Source organism: Podarcis erhardii (genome assembly GCF_964252035.2).
Source record: "Podarcis erhardii genome assembly, chromosome: 6".
In the NCBI taxonomy this organism is placed as follows: domain Eukaryota; kingdom Metazoa; phylum Chordata; class Lepidosauria; order Squamata; family Lacertidae; genus Podarcis; species Podarcis erhardii.
Window position 1 is genome coordinate 97209469 of NC_138510.1, and position 23600 is coordinate 97233068.

General features: G+C 43.7%; 1 protein-coding gene and 1 long non-coding RNA gene across 5 annotated transcripts in view; one reads left to right on the top strand and one right to left on the bottom strand.

Annotated features, from left to right (window-relative positions):
• Positions 1-1958: 1958 nt before the first annotated feature.
• RABGAP1L (RAB GTPase activating protein 1 like) overlaps positions 1959-23600 on the bottom strand; it is a 140419-nt gene continuing 118777 nt past the window's right edge. For 3 of the 4 annotated variants that reach the window (XM_081865142.1, XM_081865145.1, XM_081865146.1), the window contains 6 exons: positions 13898-14008; positions 11980-12084; positions 9707-9790; positions 7481-7552; positions 5044-5241; positions 1959-3375 (listed from right to left, as the gene is read on the bottom strand). In XM_081865142.1, the coding sequence (XP_081721268.1) occupies positions 3220-3375; positions 5044-5241; positions 7481-7552; positions 9707-9790; positions 11980-12084; positions 13898-14008 (726 nt within the window). In that variant the 3' untranslated portion in view covers positions 1959-3219. Of the gene's footprint in view, positions 3376-5043; positions 5242-7480; positions 7553-9706; positions 9791-11979; positions 12085-13897; positions 14009-19639; positions 21717-23600 lie in introns of those variants that run through there. The other variant, XM_081865147.1, reaches the window with a different exon arrangement.
• LOC309343555 lies at positions 17501-19159 on the top strand. Its single transcript, XR_014157336.1, has 2 exons — positions 17501-18991; positions 19038-19159. It is a non-coding gene; the product is annotated as an uncharacterized lncRNA (long non-coding RNA).

Sequence of the window (23600 nt, forward strand, 5' to 3'; positions counted from 1 at the left end):
GCTGGGGAAACGTAAGAAAACAAGGAGAGCCAGGCTGGATCAGTAGCTGCAGATGAGAAATCTGTAGTTGCATTCAGTCCAGGATCCTGTGGCGAATCAGATGCCCCAGTGGGAAGCCCACAAGCGGGATCTGAGCACAAGAGCACTTTCTCCCCTCCTGTGACTTTCAGCAACATGTTCAGCAGCATTGCTCTCTCCAGCTGCGGAGGCAGAGCACAGCCACAATGGCTACTAGCCACCAATAGCCTAATTCTCCTCCATAAATTTGTCCAATCCTCTTTTAAAGCCATCCATGTTGGTGGCCATCACTGCCATCCACATGACCTAGATTGACAGAGGTTGAAACTGGAGTGCTGTTTGACTGGGTAAGAGAGCACCATTATATATTTAGCAACATCCAGTATACCTTTGCCAATCTGGTGCTCTGCAGAGGTTTTGTACTAAAACATCCACTGAAACTCTTCCTGTTCTGGTTGGCAAATACGTCTATGTAATGTAAGGCATAATTTTACACATAATCAGACTCCCAGTTTTAAATATATATTTAGTAAAGGAAATGCAGGCTCCGGGGCTGCAAAACTGAACTGTAATGGTGGGGAAAATTAACCCTTCCACAGTGGCTTTAAAGAATAATAATAATTCCACAGCTTCCTTTCCATTTCAGTCTTATTTCTTCCCCATAGGTGAGAAAGTGGGCAGGGGGGATTTTACTACAGAAATGCCAACCAAGAAAGGATTGATTTCACTCCCACCTGCATTTCTTCCCAAATTTTCCCTCACATACAAATGTAAGGCTGTCATCGCTCAGCCCTATGAAGCGTCTCATCACAATTCTTGATTTGCATGGGCTGGGGAGGGGAGCATAAGAGAAGGCAAGCTGAACAACAACAGAGGTTTGAATAAAGGAAACCTCAGAGCAGCAATTATAAGGAGAAAGTTTGTGGGGAGCCCTAAAACCTTATGATTAGCTGCAGCAAAGATTCAGAAAGGCAGAGTCTGTTATATATTCCCTGCTGTTACAGTCTTAATTGGTTTGGGAGATGGACCCTATAGGCAAATGAAAAGATTCTCAATGGCACAAGATCTGGTCCACGCCTCCTCCAAGTCCACTGGTTTTTAACACAGGTTCAGCTAGCTCCTCCTTATGGTGTCAGGGTTTTAAGGTACAAAGAACATATTGGCATATGTGGTAGCGCTGTAACTATGTACACAAGTTCTGGAAGCTGGTTTTAAATTGGCATTATTGTTGGCAAACAGGTCCCCTTGGACGCGAAGTTGTGTTTTTCATCCATTTCTGATGGTGCCAATGCTGACTTACTTCTCTGTATCTGTTGGTTACTGCTCATTTAGTGATCTCTCAAGGATGGAAGGACACATCCTGTTACTCTCTGGATTTGTGGATTTAAAAGTCATGCTTATTGACATTTCTGAAAAACTGACTCATAAAATCCTTGCTGCCAGAGGTCATGCGGACGCCTCAATTTCTTCTGCTTAGGGAGTGTTTCTACTAAATTTGAGTTTATTTGGTATTAATGATCATTTGATATGCTTTGTATAAATATTAACCTTATATTTCACTCTGGAATATATCTTATGCTACTGATTATTATTCTGTCATCTTGTTTTTAATTCCTCTTGCTCTTAAAAATAATACAAGTTATTCAGGGAAGCAAACTTATTTGACAGAATGCCTGGTTTTAATAATTGTTTTAACTGTGTTATGTATTTTTATTTTGTCTTAGGTATCTTTTTTTGTAACAACTTAAACTTCACAAATAAATAATATTCACTTGTATATACCCTCCTATTCATAAAAAAAACAACTCAACTAGATGTGGTTGCTAACCACAGTATTAATATGTTTGGTTTGGCCCTCAGTTATCATGAGCAAGTCAAACTTTGCATTATAGTGTTGAAAACTCCTAATATGCAAATATGCCCAACAATGAAACACAAAGTGAGCATCATTAAACTTTATTGTAGAGAACTGACTGATAGGCTATTGCATTAATTTGGATTAAAATCAGCACAGAACAATGTCCCAGGAACACTTTTCATAACATGGAAACCAAGTACATAACCAACTTCTTATCCAGTAGTGATGTTGGCCTGTGAGACATTATTATACACATTACACATAATAAAAAAAATATTTCCATCAATTTAAGCAATAGTATAATTCTCCATGAAATAAGCATTTCTATAAACATTTTATGTTAAATTCAAAAATGTAACAAATGTGTTTTTTTGCACTTTAGAAAGATATAAAACAAGTATGATTTCCAGACAGACACAGGAATCTTCTGAAAAATTTGTTCTGCCAGTCAAAGGTGAAGGTCACCTTCCATCAAAGCATTTTGGACACATTTTACCAGGACCAAGAATGTCTTCTACACAAGCCCTGTGCAAAAGAGCAAAGGGTGCAATCCATTAGGAAGTCCACCTCTGCTAGCTTCGATTCATTTTGAAGGTGAGTGCTCCAAAGAGCTTTTGAGAGATGTGCCCCAAGTCTGCTGATTGGCAAAAGAGAACAGAGGTGTGGGAAAGAGCTATTTCCCTTATTTGCAATATACGGCATAAGTTACGGAATGCTTAAAGGCAGCATTAAAGTAGATGTGGTTTTATGCATGTTCTCGTTTAGTAGCTTTACAAGATTTTTTTTTTAAATTACTGTTGTTCCACTTGTTATAGATGTGGCCTGAGAGTCAAGCCTAAAACAACAGGTGCATCTTGGCAGGGTGCAACAATAGCTGTAAACCTTTGAACTGATCTACCAGGAAACGCTCTGGCATTATAATAAATGTGCTTTTTCTTCATTATTTTACCCTGCCCTCTCTCTCCTCTCCCAAAGTGGGGAAAAACTGTCTTATAAATAATTATGAATATTTTTAGCAACATATGGAACACATAGTTCTGAATTATTTGCTCCCCATACTTGAACTTCTAGGCATACAAAATAACATGTAAAATATGAAGGTACCAGGATGTGGCAAGGCAGCTGGGAACGAGTATTCCACATATAACAGGATTCTTTAAATAACTTCCCTTTGGAAAGGGCCACATCAGAACAAATAAAAGACACTGAAGGAATTGGTTTGCAGGCTGGCTCTCCGGCCTGTCTCCTGCTTCCCCCTTTGAACAGGTGCTATTGGGTGAATATCCAAGGGGTTTCAAGCTGCTTTGTCCATTGTGCTCTTGGTGCTTGGAATCCAGCTGGAACTATGTGCTGCCCTCTTTGGGTGACGACGACAGCTGAGCCTGCTGTAGTGGCTGTGTGCCAGTAGCTGTTTTGATAGAGTTCAGGGTTTTGCTAAACCAAGAGTTCTTGGCAGCTTGGATTTCACTCATAAGTGCTCCTCTCTGGTGTTCTAGCTCCTGTGAAATGAAAACAGTCCGGTGTTGATCAGAGAACTATTCAGCAGGGCTTAGACATTTGAGTCATCTTTTGCTGAAATTGACCAGCTTAATAAAAATCCAAGTTTATGGATAATTTTCTATGTACAACTTCAGTGATAAACACAGCAACAACATATATCTGCTTACATTATAGAAGAAGAGGAGTTTGGATTTGATATCCCGCCTTTCACTCCCTTTAAGGAGTCTCAAAGCGGCTCACATTCTCCTTTCCCTTCCTCCCCCACAACAAACACTCTGTGAGGTGAGTGGGGCTGAGAGACTTCAGAGAAGTGTGACTGGCCCAAGGTCACCCAGCAGCTGCATGTGGAGGAGTGGAGACACGAACCCGGTTCACCAGATTACAAGACTACTGCTCTTAACCACTATACCACACTGGCATTACAATGTAATGTAAGGTATATGGGGTGTTAGGGGAGAGGTAGTATCTCTGGTGAGGGACACATTGTGCTCCTTTGGGGTAGTTTGTCTCCCTTTGGTCCCCACCCTGCACTCAGCTCTCACCTGTGGCTCTGGAAGCTGTCAGCGTGTGACAGTGGTCACACCCTGGAAACGGCTTTGACTGGTCAGCTAAAGCAAGTGAAGCTGGCTGATGGGTCTTAAATCTAGGGACTTCCGCTGCATGGAAAGAGGCTCTAGCAGATTGAGTGGACAAGACCAACAGTGGTTCAACGGTCAGGAAGGAGGTTTCTACATGTGCTGTAGAGGCAAGCGTGGCATCAACCTGGAAAGGTAGCCCATCTAGGAGAAGGAAAACTCTGATCCTAAACCTTCATTGGCTTGTGGGACATCTTTGGGAGAAGAAAAGGCTAAGGAGTAAACCCTTCACAAATCCGGAGTGGAGTCTCTAAAACGGTTGGATGGTGCCTTCTAAGCCTCCTTCTGGTAACGCCTGCAGCCAAGCTGGTGCCAAACGTATCACTGCTTTCCTTTGGACCATATCAGCGAGGCTGAGAGGGAGTTTTTGTTGTCTGGACAGCCGATGACCTCCATACACACTGCCCAGGCTTGCTCCCTGGGGAGGTCACTTCAGTGCTGCTAATGTAGCGCTTTTACTTCACTTCCAGAAGTGCACTCCATTGTCTCTTGAGACAGGTGGATGCCAGCAACAATGTAATTGTGAGTTGTACAATTTTAATTTTTAAAAAGTTCAGTGTCAATCCTTTTAAAGATTATTATGAAAATCCTTCTCAACAGATTTGCAAGGAATAATTTTAAAAAAACAAAAACCTGGAACCCCTTCTCTTCTAATGAAGCAAAGACAAAACAGCCACTCCTGAAAATTAACAGAGGAATCCAAATGGGGACTGGACTGCTGTGGATTCCCCACAGCACCCCCAAAGCCCTGCCAGCAACTGACGGGCAGAATGGAAGGGGTAGTTTATTGCTCTGTGTCACTACACCAGGGGGATGAAGCAGTTTTGGATTCAATCACAAGATTCTCACCACAGGAGTCCCACCAAAGAATGCTTCATTGTCAATGAATATGTTTGCCTCAAAAACATGCTATCTGTCCCTCCAATACAGTTAGATGGGTAGAAAAGGTATAGTTCATTCTTTACCATACCAAGAGATGCAACAACAGCCTATTTTCAGCAATGCAGTACAGCATGCATTGAATGACATTACCTGTATTTTGCATTTGGCTTCCACAAGTTGTAGTTTGGTCTGTGCCAGGTCCAGCTCCATCTCTCTCAGCTGCTTTTTAAGGGCATCTTTCTCATCATCTGCGTCTGTTCTTGGGCTCTCTCTTGGTACAGCAGGCACTTTCAATGTACCCTCTTTACTGAATATTTCACTACAATGTTTGCAAGCCATCACCTTACCCTAAAATAGTCAAATCAGAGAGTCAGTTGATAGTTATGATATCAAAGAGGCTGCTCACTATACTAGGGTGATGTTGTGAGTTGCAACTACAAAGTCGCTGAGCAGATATGTGGCTCTTCCTGGCCAAAAGGATACCAGAATTTCCTGAACTGAAGACAACGTATTGTAAAAAGGTGTAACATCATCTGGGACCAGTTTGGCATGAAAATCTGAGACCTCAATACATTGTTGGTGCCAGGGACTGGCCATGTCCACTTTCAGAAACCTAAATCATATTCACATCACACATTGGGTGGTATTCTGCTTGCTCAACTTTCTCCCACTCCAGGCACATTCTGTCCTATAAATTTATCTGTGATCAGAACCCTTATTAAACAGACTCCCGAACATGAGAAGATTTCTAAGTTTATTCACAGAATGCACTTAGAAGCCCACTTCAGTCCTTAGTGCAAAATATGTGAAGGTCTGAAGAGGTGCTGGATGTCTTTAAGACATTGGGAGCGGGGTATGTGTGTGTGCCCTGCCCACAAATAAAGCACTCCTGTGTTCAGGTGAGTGTGACAGAAATCATCAATGAATGTACCAAGGCCTCTTCCATATATTTTTTAGGCAGGTCAGCCTTTCCACATTAGAACTTCTACACCTTTAACTGTCAGACAGAATAATTAAAGCAGACAAAACTCCAGGGCTTTAAAGAGCTGCACCTTTACCTAGGAAACCGCACAGCTGCTAAAAAGGTACATCCCCTGTGTAATATAAATATCTAATTAACTGCATATTCAACAGGCAGTCATTGATTATACTGTGTTGTGGTAATAGTTCCTGAAATGCACATCTCAGATCACAAAATGATCCATGCATTATTATTTTTTTACACCCGCCCGCCCCCCTAGTCCCCACAAAACAGTACTTCTGTCTTGTCAGGAATCAACTTCTATCTGTTAGCGGCCATCCATCCTCCAACCGCCTCCAGGCACTCACACAGGACCTTCACCGCCTTCACTGGTTCTGATTTAAAGGAGAGGTAGAGCTGGGTGTCATCTGCATACTGATGAACAGCCAGCCCAAACCACCTGATTATCTCTCCCAGCGGCTTCATATAGATATTAAAAAGCATGGGGGAGAGGACGGAACCCTGAGGCACCCCACAAGTGAGAGCCCAGGGGTCTGAACACTCATCCCCCAACACCACTTTCTGGACACGGCCCAGGAGAAAGGAGCGGAACCACCGTATAACAGTGCCCCCAGCTCCCATCCCCTCTAGACGGTCCAGAAGGATGTTATGGTCGATGGTGTCAAAGGCCACTGAGAGATCCAGCAGAACAAGGAAACAGCTCTCACCTTTCTCCTTAGCCCACCGGAGATCATCAACCAGCGCGACCAAGGCAGTTTCAGTCCCATGGTGAGGCCTGAATCCCGACTGGAAGGGATCCAAATGGTCCGCATCCTCCAGGCATGCTTGGAGTTGTTCGGCAACCACCCGCTCAATCATCTTGCCCAAGAATGGTAGATTTGAGACTGGGCGATAGTGGCCAAATTGGCTGGGTCTAAAGATGTTTTTTTAAGAAGCGGTTTAATGACCGCCTCTTTCAGTGGGTCTGGGAAGGCTCCCTCACAGAGGGAAGCATTCACCACCCTGCAGAGCCCATCGCCCAGCCCTTCCTGGCTCTCTTTTATCAGCCAGGATGGGCAAGGATCAAGGAGACAGGTGGTCGGTTTCACTTGTCCAAGCAGATTGGAACTGATCCCATGTAACAGGACTAGACAGAACTCTAGCACTCACCCGCCCTGGCCCTGCTCCCACGGTGGAGTCTACCTCCTTCTGAATCTAAGCAACTTTATCTGCAAAAAAACTTTGCAAAACCATTGCAGGAGATCTTGGGGTCCCTACCAGGCGCCGGTGGTGTAGGTGGTTCCGATAGATTGTGAACCACCTGAAAAAGTCTCCTGCTGCTGTTTTCTGCAGATGCAATGGAGGCGGCGAAGAAGGCCCTCTTCGCCGTCACCATTGCCACTTGGTAGGCTCGACGTTGAGCTCTAGCCAATTGAGCTCTAGCTCATGTAAAAACACACTGATTCTCGGACCGTCTGTGGGCCGGATTGAGAAGGTGATTGGGCCGCATCTGGCCCACGGGCCTTAGGTTACCTACCCCTGCTATAGACCTACAATTGTTAACAATAACACTACCTCAAAATACTATTTTGAGGTAGATGCATGTCAGATTCAGAGTATTCTCACCTTTAACACCTCAAGCTCCTCTTTATTGGCTGCCTGCTGCTTCTCCAGCCTGCTACTCAACTGAGAACAAATCTAGGAGGAGATAATATGCTTTTAATAACATTTATTCTTAAGGAAAAAGAAAATTTAACATATTTAACCAAGGTGTTGACATTTCATCTTCTTTTAGCATCATGAAAGCCTTTACTCTGTCAAAGTTCAGTCGAAGTGATTAGGATACTAGAGTCACTTCCAGACTATCAGTATTTTTGGGGAGGGATTCAATCACTTACCAGAAATTTAGGCTTGCACAGTTAAAATGGAATAAAGTTTTCTGTCACAATAGATCCACTTTTAAAAAGAAGTGACTATTTGCAGTTAAGAAAGTGACAGAGAAATTCACTCAAAGTTTGGGATAAACAATTGATTAATGGTGAGATGTAATGTGCAAGCAAATCAGGATGAAAACTCATTGTTATATATGCTCCCCCTGCCCAACAAATCAGAATAGATATTCCGTAAAGACCAGGTGAGGACGAATGCTTAATGAACAGGTAGTCTGGGTGGGCCCTAGGTCTTAGAAGAACACAATCCAAGTCCCCACTCAGCCATGAAGTTCACTGGGTGATCTGGGGCCAGTCACTAGCTCTCAGTGAAACCCACCTCACAGGGCTGTGGTGAGAATAAAATAGGAGGAGAAGAGGAGACAATCAAGCAGGGACTCTGGCTACAGGGGGCGCAAGGAGCATTCAGCCCCTCAACATTTCAAGGTAGGGAGCTGAGGCCCCCAATATTAAGGGGGTCACCATCACCCCCTGCCCCTGGGCGAGCACCAACACGCCGGGCAGGGGCGGGAGGTCACCCACCAACTGAACAGACCCGTCGGCAATCCTGTGATGAGGGGGCGCCATCGGAGCTGAAAGCTCCAGTGCATGGTTCTGGAAGGCGAGCGCTCCTTCCTCAGACGGGAGGGAAGCTCCCCTGGGCCAGTCGGAGGCAACTCTGGGCAGCAAAGAGGCAGCCTTGCAAACTTGGACTGTCTACCGTTGGGCTTCCCCCATGGGAAGGGCCTGTATGAGGTCCAGCACCGACTCCTCAGCAGGAAAGCTTTGCAGGGGAGGGAGATGGTGGCGGGGAGACTAGATCCTGTTGTGATCTTTCTGATCCATGGGCAAAAAAGTGGGGGAGACAGAGCGCAAAAGAGGGAGGATTCCCTGAAGCAACCGGTGCTGTTGTGGTTGGAAGGCTGCAGCATTTCAGGAGTGACCTCGGTTTGGGCACTCGAAAACTACCCACAAGTGTGTGTGTGCGTGCGCGCGCGCAAGAGGGAGAAAAGGCCGGGAGAATTGGCTGGGATTGGGCTGGGCTGAGTGTTGAGAGAACTACGGAGCCTCCCCAACTATCTCCCCCCCTTCTTTTCTTTTGCCCATGGCTAGTCTGAATGTCTGATAAAAGGTGGATTAGGAAGGGAGTTGAGAGGCACACCAACAGCTGCTGCCAATGGGCGTATTTTTGTGATTCACGTTTAAGAGGCTCAGGAATCGCTAGCTGCTGCTTTCTTTCAGCTCCGAGAACAGCTACAAGTGCAGCCCCTCGCTACCTGCCTTCCCCCTCCTCGGAATAGCCAAGCAATGTGCATGCAAAGTAAGCCACAAGAGGCATCCTTAGGGTTCCTCTCTAGCCCAGGTGGGCACGCTGGGCAATTTCCCCCTCCCTCCCACGCTCGCCAGCACCTTCCAGGAAGGTGCTCTGGCGATCTTCAAAGTGACGCCCGCATGTCCTGGCAGGCCTGGCCGACGGAGGGAGGCGCATTGTGTGACACCCCTCCCCCCAATGTTGGGCCCAACTCAGCGCACCTGCAATCAAATATGCTACTTTGAATTTTTTGGAAGAAAGATGGAATGGTAAATAAATAAATTAATATAATAAAAGTCATTCCCTCACAGGTCATTGGTGAGCATTTGCAAGTCTGATTATTAGCTCTATAAATCAGTATTGACAAACTTGCCTCTTAACATTTGGCACGGACTTGACTGGCAGGAAATACAAGCTTGTTCCTGAATTGTGAAGTGGGTGGCTAGCTATTTAAGTATACATAGTTACTCTTCAGAAACTTACACATAGTGAAAGCGGAGATGAAAACATAGAATCATAGAATTGTAGAGTTGGATGGGACCCTGAGGATCATCTAGTCCAACCCCCTGCAATGCGGGAATCTCAACGAAAACATTTCTTAAAACCCATTACCTGTTTATACTCTGCAATAATGGCTGCTGTCTTCTTTATCTCAGATTCTGCCTTCTCTAGCTGTTTTCTGAAGATCTCTTTTAACTTTTAATACAGAAGGAGAGAAAACATATTATCATTAAAGTTTAAGGTATATCCTAGACACTTCATTAACTAATTGCTTTCTGAAACATACCCTTTATCAACAATATTCTATATTCTCAGTTCTCAACTCTCAGGCAATCTTAGAAGTTTATAGCAACAATTCTAACCATATCTACTCCAGAAATAAATTCTACTGAATCCCATGGGGTTTACTCCCAGGCTAGGATTGCACCCTTAACCCCTAAAGTCTAGGGTAAATGTTTCCTATAATTATTTGCTCTGGATTTTGAATCATCAGGAGTGTGTATCTGGTGCAATGTTTTCTCATCAAAGATGGTGGGAGAAATTCAACCCTTTGCTAAGGAGATCACTCTCTTCTTCTGCCCCCGCATGCTGTTCCAGGGCTTCTCCTGCCCCAAGCATACATTAGATGTTATAACCTGAAGAATTCATGACACATATTAGGCAATCATTGGTCAAATATATTACATGCACAAGGATATTCGCTTCACAAGGATTAGTCACTATGGTGTAATTACCTTTTTATATTGTTGCACTCAGTGGTAAAAGGTTGCATATCTGACACACCTTACTCTTTGAATGCATATTTATGTGTAGGGTTGCAACAGCAATTCTAAACAAAGTATAGCCTTAGTTGTGTTCATTAATCCAGATGGAGCTCTCTTTTCCACACTTCCTTTTGTCCCACTGCTTTCTCCCAGGATAAACTGCTCTTTAGTGCTCAATTGGAGCAAAAGTCAATTTGGGCTTTTCCTGGGTTGCCATGTGTTCCACTCTATTGGTAAAGATCAGGTTTTCCCTTGGAAAGGAGCAGGGCAAGCAGAAAACCGCTTGGACCCATGCCTTCCAGGCATGGCGTAAGCGGAAGTGTGGACGAGCCCTTCATATCCTTTTCTGAATAATAGAAATTCCCATTTTTTGGCATACGTTAAATTAAGGAAGGGGGATCTGTAGTCTGGAAGAAAATATTGACCTATCAAGGTTTAAAATTGGGCAGTGAGGCCATTTTCCTCACACTACACCCCTGCCATCACTTTGATGGGCAGGGTGACATCAGCTTTTGGGTGGGGTGTGTATGTGTTTCAACTGGCTATGCATATAGGGAAGAGGTATGCACAGCCAAATCTGCAGGATTTAAACCCCCACATTCTCTGATGATTGGGGCGGGGTGTTAAATCCTGATCAGGCTCCTACAGAGAGAAGCACTCGGGTTTCTACATCAGGTTATGAATAGAGCATTCAGTCCTGCTGGCTGCTGCTTCACTGGCAAGTTCTCTGCAAAACAGATCCCTCTCCCCCACTCCCAGGTCAGTCTTGGCAGGTGGGCAAATTCATCCACCATTAAGATACCAGACAGTTTGGCCCCACCTACCTGTCAGTATTGGCCTGCAGAGGGGAGGGGTCTAATACACCAGTGTGAAACCTCCATTCATCCGCTGGGTAATTCACATGAAGTTGTCTGATCAAAGCATTGGAAACATGCACATGGTTGACCCAACACATTTGGTGCCCAAGGAGAAAATTCCAAATGGTGCACTAATGAACATGAGGGACGATTTGCTTGGAAATTATTGGAGTGGCTCCAGGAGAACTTCCCAGGGAATTGCCTCCCAAGGACCAGATGTTGCCTCCTGCTCTGCCATTATTAATGGTGCCCAACATCAGCACAAGGGCTAAACTTGTTCCCACTGTTGCTAGTGGAGGTTGAAATGCAATCACCTTTGGTAAGGCAATTTTTGTCTGGACCATGGCAGGGAGATTCCCTGAAGCTATTTATTATGAACACAACTACATCCAGTGTAATTATTATTATTATTATTATTATTATTATTATTATTATTATTTTCCTGGAGTAGTCCCTGCCCCCTCACAACCTAACCTTGCCCCACAGAGTTGCTGTGAGGATTAAATGAGCAGGGAGAACTATGTTTGCCACCTTGAGCAACCTGGAGAAAAAGGTAGGATATAATGCAATCAATCAAACCATGCATTTTACATCGAGCTTCTAACAGGTCTCTCATGGTCAGGCTGTGCAGTGTGAAAGCGAGAGCGATTGTTCACGGGATCTTTAGTTGATGTTCTCTATTTTGCCCTTTTGATACACCGTGTTTAAGCATTCTGCATATAGGTTGGTTGCCTCCTCTGCTGATAACTGAAACTATTCTTACCTGGGCTGTTTCTTCTTCCTGTTTCCTCTTCTCCTCTTCAGTCTCCACTAGTTTTTGTTTGGTCAAAAGCAGCTCCTTGTTCAAAACATCTGCTTTGTCTTCAGCCTGAGAATTCAAAGAAGGTCCCAGTTACACAACACTGGCTCTTAAACAATAACAACACAATTTATCTGAGCCTCTATGTGAAGCTACCATTATCAATGGAATGTGCACTCCCCTGAAGATGTGTGAATATCTGCATGGAGGTGTGTGCTTGTGTGTGTTTATGTATGGACTTGTCATCTCTCATTTAATGGTATGGACTTGTCATCTCTCTTGGCACTTTGAAGATAAATGCTTACAACATTATGATATAATGTATATCCAAATACTGGGTCCAGAGAATTAGCCTCCCACATCTCTCTTTACAATGAAATCTACACATGGGTAGTCATTTGATCTTTCATTTAAGTTAATTAAACATGCAGGAGGCTATTGGAAAGAGCAGCGTTGCATCCTTTGCAGGCACCCGGGGCACACATGCAGGCACCAGGCGGGAGCAGGGACGGGGGTGAGGCGCAGAGGGTGAAGAAAACCTGCCGCGCCAGCCCTGCCCTCACTGCTGCTGCTGCTGCCAGGTGGGCGCAGGACAATGAGGGTTCGCAGGACCACGCTGTGCTGCCTGCCCACTCAGGGGGGAATCTGCCTAGCTGATGTAGTCCTTGGCGGGCACATCCTCCCAACACTGACCAGGCGAGGGAGCAAGGCCAGGCCAGGCTCCGGGGCCAAGAGGCCCCCGGTGGAAGGTAGGGTGGAACAGGGATCCCTGCAAGGGGGTTTCTGGTTCGCATCCCCTCAAAATCATGCGTTTGGGGCTATGGCCCCCTGGCCCTGCCCACACTACACCCCTGACTGGAAAAGCTCCTATTGGGTGAAACATTTACTTTTCTAATATCCATCTCTCAGAGACATTTATTATAGAATGGGTTCCTCAACCTCAGCCCTCCAGATGTTTTTGGCCTACAACTCCCATGATCCCTAGCTAGCAGGACCAGTGGTCAGGGATGCTGGGAATTGTAATCGCAAAACATCTGGAGGGCCGAGGTTGAGGAAGTCTGGTTTATACCTTCTTTTATCCAGGCACCTGTCTTCTCCTGGGCTTAGCCCAAACATGGCATGTCTTAAGTATATGGTAAGCAGTTTCTCTGAAAGTGGGGGAATGATTGGCCTTCATGAACTCAGGTGCATAACCTTTTTCACCCTGAGGACCACATTCCCTCATGGGCCATGTGGGAGCTCAATGGTAAGCATGGCCAGAAGGACTCATTTATCTCTGCAACCCAATGACATAGTTCTTTTGGTACCTCAAAAATATAAAATGAGAAAATACTATGCATTAAAAATATAAAAGAACTGTTGCAGCATAAAAATTTCCCAGCAGTGAGAGAAACCTAAAACCAAATTTGCAGTTTAACTTAAAATGCACCACATACAAAAGTTCCAATTTTAAGATCCCATAGTTTAAAACAGGGAGACTAAAAAGGTCTTCACCTGGCAATGAAAAGACCACAAAGAAGGTGCCAGGTAAGACTCTCTGGGGAGGTTATTCCACAGCTTGAGTGCCATCACCAAGGCCTTCTCCCTAGCAACCACTAAAATCACATGGTGAAAGAACTTGAAGATGGACCCCTGAAAAGGATCTTAAGGTTTGGGTAGTTATATACAGAAGGTGTGGATCTTGCAGGTAACCTAGTCCCAAGCCATTTAGGGTTTTAAAGGTTTAGGCCAGCATTTTGGAACGCTAAATACCACTCACAAACATGAACCACCCACCCATAATAATAATAATGTTTGTAATTCTACTCTCCAATTGCAAACCTAAGACTGTGATTTCTCTAATTTCGGCTTATACCTGCCTGCTGATGAAGGCTTTTCTCACCTGGTCCAAGTCATTCCGTAGAGCAATTTTGCTTGTTACAAGTTCATGGGCAAGGTCATCGTTCTCTTGCTCAAGCCGCATGCTGGCTTCCTGAAGCCTGCGGTTTTCCCTCTGCAGAAAGAGAGGAACCACCAAAACAGGAAGTTAACTCTTGCCAATACTGAAGAAGACACAGAGTAGCCGTGCAAGCCATTTGAGCGGAAGAAATGAAGTTTAGAAAGTGCTACTAATCTGAGTCCATAAATAAAGATAAGTTGTTCACAAACATACTATGGAAGGTTTGGTTTGAACCTAAGACTTGGTACAATAGGGAAGGATTAAGTTCCACTAATCATGTTCACCTTATTCGGCATGCAGCCCCTTGTCCTGTGATGATTAGCATGTGAAGCAAAGTGATTTTGCCTTTTTAAAAGCCTACAACCACAGTGCCATTCCTTGTGTCTTGAACTTAAATAACTATGCAGAATTGAGGGAGCACTAAAGGGACTAAAGTGGAACTGGAGAAAGTTTAAAACCCTCTTTAAAACTACAAAAACGTCCAAATAGCAGAAGAGCAATAAAACTAAAAATTCAGTAAGTGCTGTCATAATAAATATTAAAGTTTTAAAAGGCCTGGGCTTTTCCATTTGGTCCTCGTTCTCCTCAACAAATTTGATGAACACACAACTTGCAGATTGTGAAAGAAGCAAGGAGAAAGTAAATTCCGTTGGTATGCAAACGTCATAAAGCAGAAGTAATACTGTACAGGTAAGATAAGATTGCTGCTTTAAGGGCAACAGTGAAGCAGTTTCAAACTCTTCTCATGCAAAGCCTGCTGAGGAGACAAGAAAAGCATCGCTGCTAATGTTCTGTTGTGAGGAATATCCTGAATCAGGTGGTGTCCAGAATCACTCACATGTGTTCTAGGGATCATGAAGGCACTTGTGGTAAACATAGAGAAGAACTGACTAAGTCATGTCCCTGGACACAAAAGTGTGCTCTGTATTTTCCCATAGCTTTCTTCCTGAACAAGACCATATTAGAATGTTGAACCCAAATAGCCTGTACTGAAGTATTTTTTGTTGCATACAAAATGTAGGAACAGTATGACATCACTCAGAATTTATGAATGGACTGATTACAGGTGCAGACTCTGTATGGATAAATGCAATAACATTTGGAATGAGTTTATAGAAAAAGCTGTAGGCTATTACTATTTACATAAGCACTAGGACAATAACATTATACCACTTTAGACAAGAACGTATGGGAATATCATATATATTTTTCTTTTCTTTTTTGCAAATTTTTGTTTTTATATGTATCTTTGATGTTGTTTTTCTCCCTCTCATTTTTCCTTTTTTTCCTGTATCGCTTTAATTCCTTTAATTGAAATCACCTTAATAAAGTATTAATATTTTTTAAAATGTAGGATCCTCCTGTTACTGGATCTGATGAAGATGTGGAGATAGGCATCTGACAAATCCACTAATTACAAAAAGTCATCTTTCAAGAGAGCTGTCATGATGGATCTGAGAGTCTTCATCCTAAAATGCTTCTGGTGGGAAGAGAAACTTGTTGAGCCACTTTAAGTCCCAAATAGCTCTGAAATATCCAACCCTTTGTGGCACCCAGAAAGGAATAGACTCCAGATCTCTCGACCAGGGGTCAGCAAAATTTTTTTAGCCATGGGCCGCTCCACTGTTCCTCAGACCTTGTGGCAGGCCAGAGAAGAGGCACTGGGGGGGGGGGGCTGGAAGAAGAGGCGAGGGGGGTAAGTAGCCCTCCTACCCATGCTTCCCTTCCCAGGGGCTGCCGCCGCCACCGCTGCTTCTCGTAGGTAGACAGAGCAAGCTTGTCTGCTCCGCTCCCTGGCCCACAGGAGCACCAGAGCGACAGCGGCGGCAGCAGAGGGAAGATGAGCGGTGTGAAAGGGCTGGCTCCGGAGAGGGGCTGCTTAAAATGGTGCTCAGCCAGCTCAGCCCAGCCCCCTTCCTCCTCTAGGCAGGGCAGGGAGAATCCAGGAGGAGGGAGGCGCCGCCGTGGTGTGTGTGAGGGAAAGGAGAAAAAATGGAATAGCACAGGGAGAAAAATGGCGCAGCCCGAACAAACAGAATCCCCACACTGATCCACAGACAGTCCGCAAGCCAAATCCTGAAGGCAATTGGGCCTGATCCGGTCCCCGGACCTTAGTTTGCCGACCCCTGCTCTAGACTGTAGAGACAAGAGCTAGTCTTTTGACATCCAGAAGGTGCTGATGGCTTCTAGCCCTGGCTGGTGTTTGGATAGATTTCATGACCTTGGGGAGGTCATGAATTTATTTCTAGGACAACATACATACAGTGGTGCCCCGCAAGACGAATGCCTTGCAAGACGAGAAACCCGCTAGATGAAAGGGTTTTCCGTTTTTCGAGGTGCTTCGCAAGACGAATTTCCCTATGGGCTTGCTTCGCAAGACGAAAACGTCTTGCGATTTTTTTTGCTTTTTTCTCCCTTTTTCTAAGCCGCTAATAGCCGCTTAGCCGCTAATAGCGCTAAGCCGCTAAGCCGCTAATAGGGTTGCTTCGCAAGACGAAAAAACCGCTAGACTAAGAGAATCGCGGAACGGATTCTTTTTGTCTTGTGAGGCACCACTGTACTCCATTATGTAACCTAGGGAGACCATCTCCCAGACCTATACTTCAGAACTAGTTTGATGCATAGTAAAGCGTCACCTACCTTTAGTTACGGGCAGGGAGCTGGTGTCAGGAAGAGGAAGAGTTATTCTAAACCTTGCGGAACATAGCAGATGTGTTTGTCCCTGGTTGGGTCTGCATGGAGCTGCACCCAAACCCCTGGGATAAACTCTGCTAGAAGTACTTCCCTGAAGTCCAGTTCCTTGTGGAATAAGCCCGAGTGTAAAGACTGTCACTGTTTTGGTTCTTTTGCTTCCTTTCTAGAGTAGACTAGGCCGCCTTTTCATCTTTACTATTTCTGAGCACTAGATCAAATGCCTTGCCAAACAGCTTTGTACCTGAGAAGGGATGCTCCAGCCAGCCTGGACTAAGAACTGACTGGTTGCCCAAGTCCTCAGTCATATGTTACTTCTGGCCACCATGTTAACTGTCAAGGCTTGAGACTATAACTTGAGGGTACCCATGAGAAGTGTCTGCCATGAGCACAGAAGCCAGTCCAATCTTCTCGAGACCATCCTTAATCACCTTGGACATACCTTCCAGCTCCTGGAACCACATAGAATAATAGAATCATAGAATTGTAGAGTTCGAAGGGACCCTGGCCATACGAAGCTAGAGCTGGCAAGCAAAGCCCAGAAGGCAGTAGCAGAAGCTTCAAATCTCCTGTGAAGACACCTTGACCATCTTGTCATAAGGGTCCTTGGTCTTCCCTTCCCTTCTGCAGAGTGACAGAAGAGGCAGGCATAGGCTTCTAGAAAGATGACTTCCTGGAGGAGCTAGATGATAATGAGCTCAAGGGTGGAGACCTCCTGTTCCTTTTGTGGCTAGTGCGCTCCCAAGGATAGTGCTTTTGCTGTTTCCTTCTGGAACTTTCTAAACCCCAAACTGGAACAGACATGGCTGCTCCTCCCATCCCCTTCCAAATACAAAACCAGCCAGGGTATCACTACCCAGATCCAGAGGTCTATTCGTATTGGGAATAAGAGCCTCATATTATGAGATGCTGAAGAGCCAGCCTGCGAGGACTGCAGTGCTTGGCCTTCCCCTGGCACCACTGTGTCCCTGACACATCTTTCTGGGATTTCATGTCTGCTGCAGTTACCCCAGCAGCCCAAAGCTCATGTCTGGTCCCCTGGAGTGGGGGGAAGCTTAGAAAAATGGAAGCATATTTTGGCAAATATATCACCCAAAACAGCCATGAAACAAGTGGGATTAGTGAGAACTAGCCTGGCCAGTGAGATTTCTCCTATGGTGGGTGGCCTGACAGCCCCAGAAGGGGTGAGGAGCCTGCTTGCTGTCCCATTGCAACAATGGCATGCAGTCTCTAATGTTGACCTGCTCTGTTCCCTGTGCCCCAATCCCTAGCTGTGAGGTGTTGGGTGGTCTAGAGGGGGGAAATGAAAAGGTAATAATAATAATAAATCAATAAAAGAAATATTTTGTTTTACACTTGTGACTTTGAGAAGCTCCCAAAAAATCCCTGATAGGTCTGATCTGGGAGGGCAGGGCAGCTCCTCCGCCTGGAGAGGACCATCCTTATTGGCTCTGCTGCTGTCCTGGGGATGGGGCTCATCCTCAAGGTTTGGAACACCCTTCAGCAGCTACAGGAGAATTCTGGGACTCACTGCAACTACTGTACTTCTATAATTAAATTGTGAAGCTGTGGAGTGAAGCCTAGCATGAGATAAGGGAAGTGAAAAACTGTGCTAAGATGTGAACGCAACCTAACACTAGTTCTTCCTGAATCTATAAGGCATACTTCCAAGTGCAATTGTAAACTAGAGTTACACCTAAAATAAATAAGTAAACATCCACAACTGTTTTCGACCACAAGACATAAGAAAATATTACTTAAAGAAAGCTAGCTGACAAGGGTAGGGAAAAGGCTCAAGCTGGCAACTCTTTTGCCTAGGGTAAAAAAGATTCCAAATTCTGTGTAAATTGTGGACTGATAACTGTAGCAATGGGACAACAATGGGACCTTTCCCTTATCTGAGTGGAACCTGGAAGAAATAAGCCACCACTTCTCACTCACTGCCCCCATAGTGAGACTGGGCTTTCGCACCCCATAAATTTGTTTAGAAAAAACAAGATATGCAACTGACTGCTAAGTACTTAAGTGCACATCTACTTGGGTCCCCATTTCAACTCTTTGCAGCCTTGAAGGGAGCTTTTCTTCATGAGCAATAGTTGGCTTTACAGCTGTTGTTATCTGCTTACCAAAAGCTTTGGTGCTGGCAAAGCAAGTAGCACAAATGTGAACAATAGTTGGCTTTACATCCTTTGTTATCTGCTTACCAAAAGTTTTGGTGTTTGCAAAGCAAATAGCACAAACGTGAACTTCAGATGCCTGGCTATTCATTTACAGACAAGTGAGCAAGCAAGCTGTGTGGTAGGAATTGCAGTGTCCTTCCATTCTACACTTTTTTTTAAAAAAAATGTCAATTTTAAAAATAGAGAGGCTGTAACAAATGACTGAATGAAAGCCCTCTGGTCAAAACTTTTCTTTTTCTTTTCTTTTTTTGCTGATGGTCACTGTCAAACTGCCTTTACTCCTTTATGCTGCTGAATAAAATCACTGGGTATGATTTCAACATTCCCCCCCCCCCCATGTTCCCCTAGGGAGGAATTATATTATGTCAGAATGAGCCCTTGCTTTCTGCAAAGGAGTTATAATTCTTCTTGAAATAATCATTTTTAAAATGCTTAAATCATGAGAAAATTGAGAATCCCAGAGGGAAAAGAACTTAAATTATGCCTCTCAAGGAATACACAGGTTAATTCTGTTGCTTCTAGGAAGTTTTAGATTCACTTTAACTATAACCCACTTGTAAATACTATTACATTCTAGAAGAAAACATTTATGACCATGCTAGCCAATTTAAAGATAGATATGTAAACAGAGACTTCTTGTACTAATCCTCCAGTACTAGCTACTATTACTACTACACCCCCAATCCAAGCTGTAGCATTAATAGAGGGAATGAAGTTGAGGAAACTGCTTGTTATGAGCTGTCAAGAAGGACACTGCATTTCCAAAACAGAGAGGAAAATATGTAATACAGTAACACAGAGATATAAAACTTACCTCCATACAAGTCAGAGAACAACTACTGCTTTCAATCATAGATATAAAGTTGAGAGAGAGAGAGAAGTAATCCAGTGAAATTTAAATATCAACCAACAACAATTAGGAAGCAGGGGGGAAACCAGCTTGGGAGAGTGCTCTGTGAGGGGGTTTGGCTGTTTTCCTTTTCCTTTTAAAAAGGATATAACCTCTTCCAGCTGTGACCTATTAAAGGCAACATTTGATTAAAAAGAGGAAGCTTGAAACAAGAAGACAAGTTCCAACTCAGGAAGGCTGCAATACACTTAACTCCACCCTCAACTATCCTCATTCAGGATAGAGAATGAACATGTAGACTGATGCAGAAAGATTACAGTATTATTCCTAAAGCTGGGTGTAACTCAATGTGTCACACCCCTTGCTAAAGGCCTTCATTATATTTCATTGCAACAGAGCGACTATTTGGACACTGAGTTGATTCAATGTGGGTAGTTGTTAAAATTAGTAAGAAAACCAGAACCATGGATATGTGCTGGTTTGAAATGCAGCCAAAAAGGAGGTTAAACATAAGATAAATTATTGCAAGCCATTAAGACTGCCAAAATATAAAAGCTAAAGTTAGACTATGTGCTTTGTGGAACACATCACAACGTTTTTCCACTGTGTTGTCTGTTGCTATGAGTAATTTAAGCACACAGTCGTCCAGAATGCCATAATTTAGAAATTGTTCTTCAAAAAGAAAAACGGCATTCAATATGTGATTCTTTTTCCTACTCTTGCAGTCAGGGAGAGCAGCAGCAGCACAGGATAGAATTTATTTGAGTAACCATATATCATGTGGTAAAAGGGATCAACTAGGTCTTGCCATTGGACAGAGTGAAATGGCTCCATGGGTGTCTTATTTTGGCTGCCGCAAAGCAAGAGCAGACTGTTGTTTATTATTCTTGCATTTTTATTCCCAGGGTAGGGGAAGAGGCATTTTCAGCTATAGGTGCCAAGTAACTGAAATCCTGGAATGCCAGGGCCCACTGTTATACCAAACATGCATTTGTGGACCAATTTATTTTCTTCCTTTCCCCCCCACCCCCATATTTATATGGTGGTAAGTGCTGCTGTTGAGCCATGAACCATAGTGGGTCCCAGCTGACAACCAATGAGCCAAACTGACTAGGACTGAAGTTCTGACTAAAAGGCAGCTTTCCACATTCCTAATCCTAAGCATGATTAGTCAGAAGCAAGTTTCAGAATCAGGGGGCCACTACCAGTAAAATATGTATGGAATTGTACAAGACCAATATATTTTGGTGTCAAGGTGGAAAATCCAAATGTCACACCTCAGAACCTACTAAAACTTTCTCCTGTGCAAGTCACATTTCAAATGAACTTAGTTGTACTTTTGCACAGCTTCTGAATACTTCAACTTTACAATTTGATTGGTTGCTTTAGATTACACACTCAAAGATCTGGGCTCCCAGTGAATCAAGAGAGGGCAGGCTGATTCTTATGTCTAGCTGGCAGCTTCCAAATTCTGAGGACAAGTGCCTGGACAGTGTAGTTGCTCCTACAACACACTAGCTTAAAGGCTTAAAAGGAGAGTAGTGGTATTAATACCCAAGACTGGAGCTATGGGTGATGTTTTACCTCTTCAGAGGTAATAGAGGACTCTGTAACAGCGGGGTTTGGTTAACACAGGATATACATGCTTTTTGCTCAAAGACATATTAATCAGTGATGGTGTCAAAGTTCAACAGTATCTGGCTACCAATGCAAATGTACCTAGTTCACAATAAGCATAGGTTTCTAAAAATTAGGTCATGCCAAACGAATCTGTTTTTGTTGTTGTTCTTGGAGTAACAAGCTTGGTAGATCAGGGGAATGCTGTGGACTTAGTGTATCTTGATTTCAGGAAGGCTTTTGACAAAGTCCCCCACGATATTCTTGCGAAGAAACTGCTAAAATGTGGGTTGAATGAAGTAACTGTTAGATGGATTTGTAGCTGGTTGGCAGACCGAACCCAAAGAGTACTCATTAATTGTTCCTCATCATCCTGGAAAAAGTGACAAGTGGGGTGCCACAGGGTTCTGTCCTGAGCCCATTGTTGTTCAACATCTTTATAAACAACTTGGATGAAGGAATTGAGGGGATGCTCATCATATAAGTCTAGTGTCCAGATCAAGGGAAGTAATAGTACCACTCTATTCTGCCTTGGTCAGACCACACCTGGAATACTGTGTCCAATTCTGGGTACCACAATTTAAGAAGGATGTTGACAAGCTGGAACGTGTGCAGAGGAGGGCAACCAAGATGATCAAGGGTCTCGAAACTAAGCCTTATGAGCAGTGCTTGAAAGAGCTGGGTATGGAAAAGAGGAGACTGAGAGGAGATATGATAACCATCTTCAAATATCTCAAGAGCTGTCACATGGAAGAGGGAACGAGCTTGTTTTCTCTTGCTCTGGAGGGTAGGACTCAAACCAATGGCTTTAAGAAAGGAGATTCCAACTAAACATCAGGAAGAACTTTCTGACCATAAGAGCTGGTCAAGAGAGGAACTGTCTCCCTCAGGACGTTGTGGACTCTCCTTCATTGGAGTTTTTTAAGCAGAGGCTGAGTGCCCATCTGTCATGGATGCTTTAGCTAAGATTTTTGCATTGCAGGGGTTGTACTAGATGACCCTTGGGGTCCCTTCCAACTTTACAGATCTATGAATCTAAGCCAACGTATTTCGAGGAAGCCTCTCTTGTTCCTGAATATTGTCTCCTGCTCACATCAGAAGAAAATTTGAATCAAGAATATGATGAGCATGTGTCTATTATTTATTGTCTAAGCCAGGCAATAAATGTATCATCATTTGTATTTGTGGAAGGAAAGTCTATCTCATTCCTGAAATTAACATCACCTTTGAAAAAGAGATACAAAATTTACAGTCTTAACCCTTTGTTGTCAAGTGCACCCTAACAGCACTGGAAATGAGTCAAAAAACTTGCCTTCCTCTTCTACAACTACATGCTCCAGGTTAGTCCTCAACCATGAGATGTAAATCACCCTGTGAGGCACAACTCCTTAACTTAAGAATAAAAACATTGATTTTTATTTCTTTATTAATACTTTTTGCGGTCAAAACCCCTGCTGAAATGCCAGGGGCAACTGAAAAATAATACACACAAAATACTAGGGGGCAAAGAAACCCTGCAAAATGCTGCTCAAATGGATAAGCCACTCATCATGCACACAGGTGCATAATGCTGAACCTGTTCCACCCACTTCTGGTGAGAAAGGAGCACAGAGGGGGACAAAAACAATTATTTAGACTAAAGCAATATTTTTTTACTTATTGCAGAAAAAGCAAATTAGTCACCTTCTGTAATATCAACACAAACAGTATTAGGGACCAATAATACTACAGAGGTTTACATTATTTTAAAAACATAACTTAAAAAGAAAAAAAAATCCAGTTAGAACTTTCCTTGTGATCCAGCAAAACTCAAATCCTGCTTCTGGGGACACTGCAACCCCAAATGTATCTGAAAATGTTTGCATAAGGTGAAAGTTCACCTTATGCAACACAAACGAAGTTTATGCAACAAAGAAAGTACCCACCATTGCCCTATTGAAACCATGCCTCTCCCAGCCCTTTAAGGCACCTTATCACAGTAAACAAGGATAACTAGTAATATAGCCGTAATACAGGCGCCCTCTGGAGGAAAGATTTTACCTGACCAATGAGGATGTGTGTGCAAAGATTTGGGCTTCACCTTAGCTGCCAACTCTTTTACTGATGGATGTTTCTGTAGAAGGGCATGACATATTTCACATTTAGAGTAAACAGTCAGCCCAAACTAGCAAGGAAACATCTTCATGCAGGAATCCTCCTGCATTTTTCTCAACATAACTAACACATATTTTACCTCCCCTTAACGTCTTGTGGTAGAAAACAAAAGGGGGGCGGGAATCATTCCCTAAGTGCTTCTTCTTTTCAGATA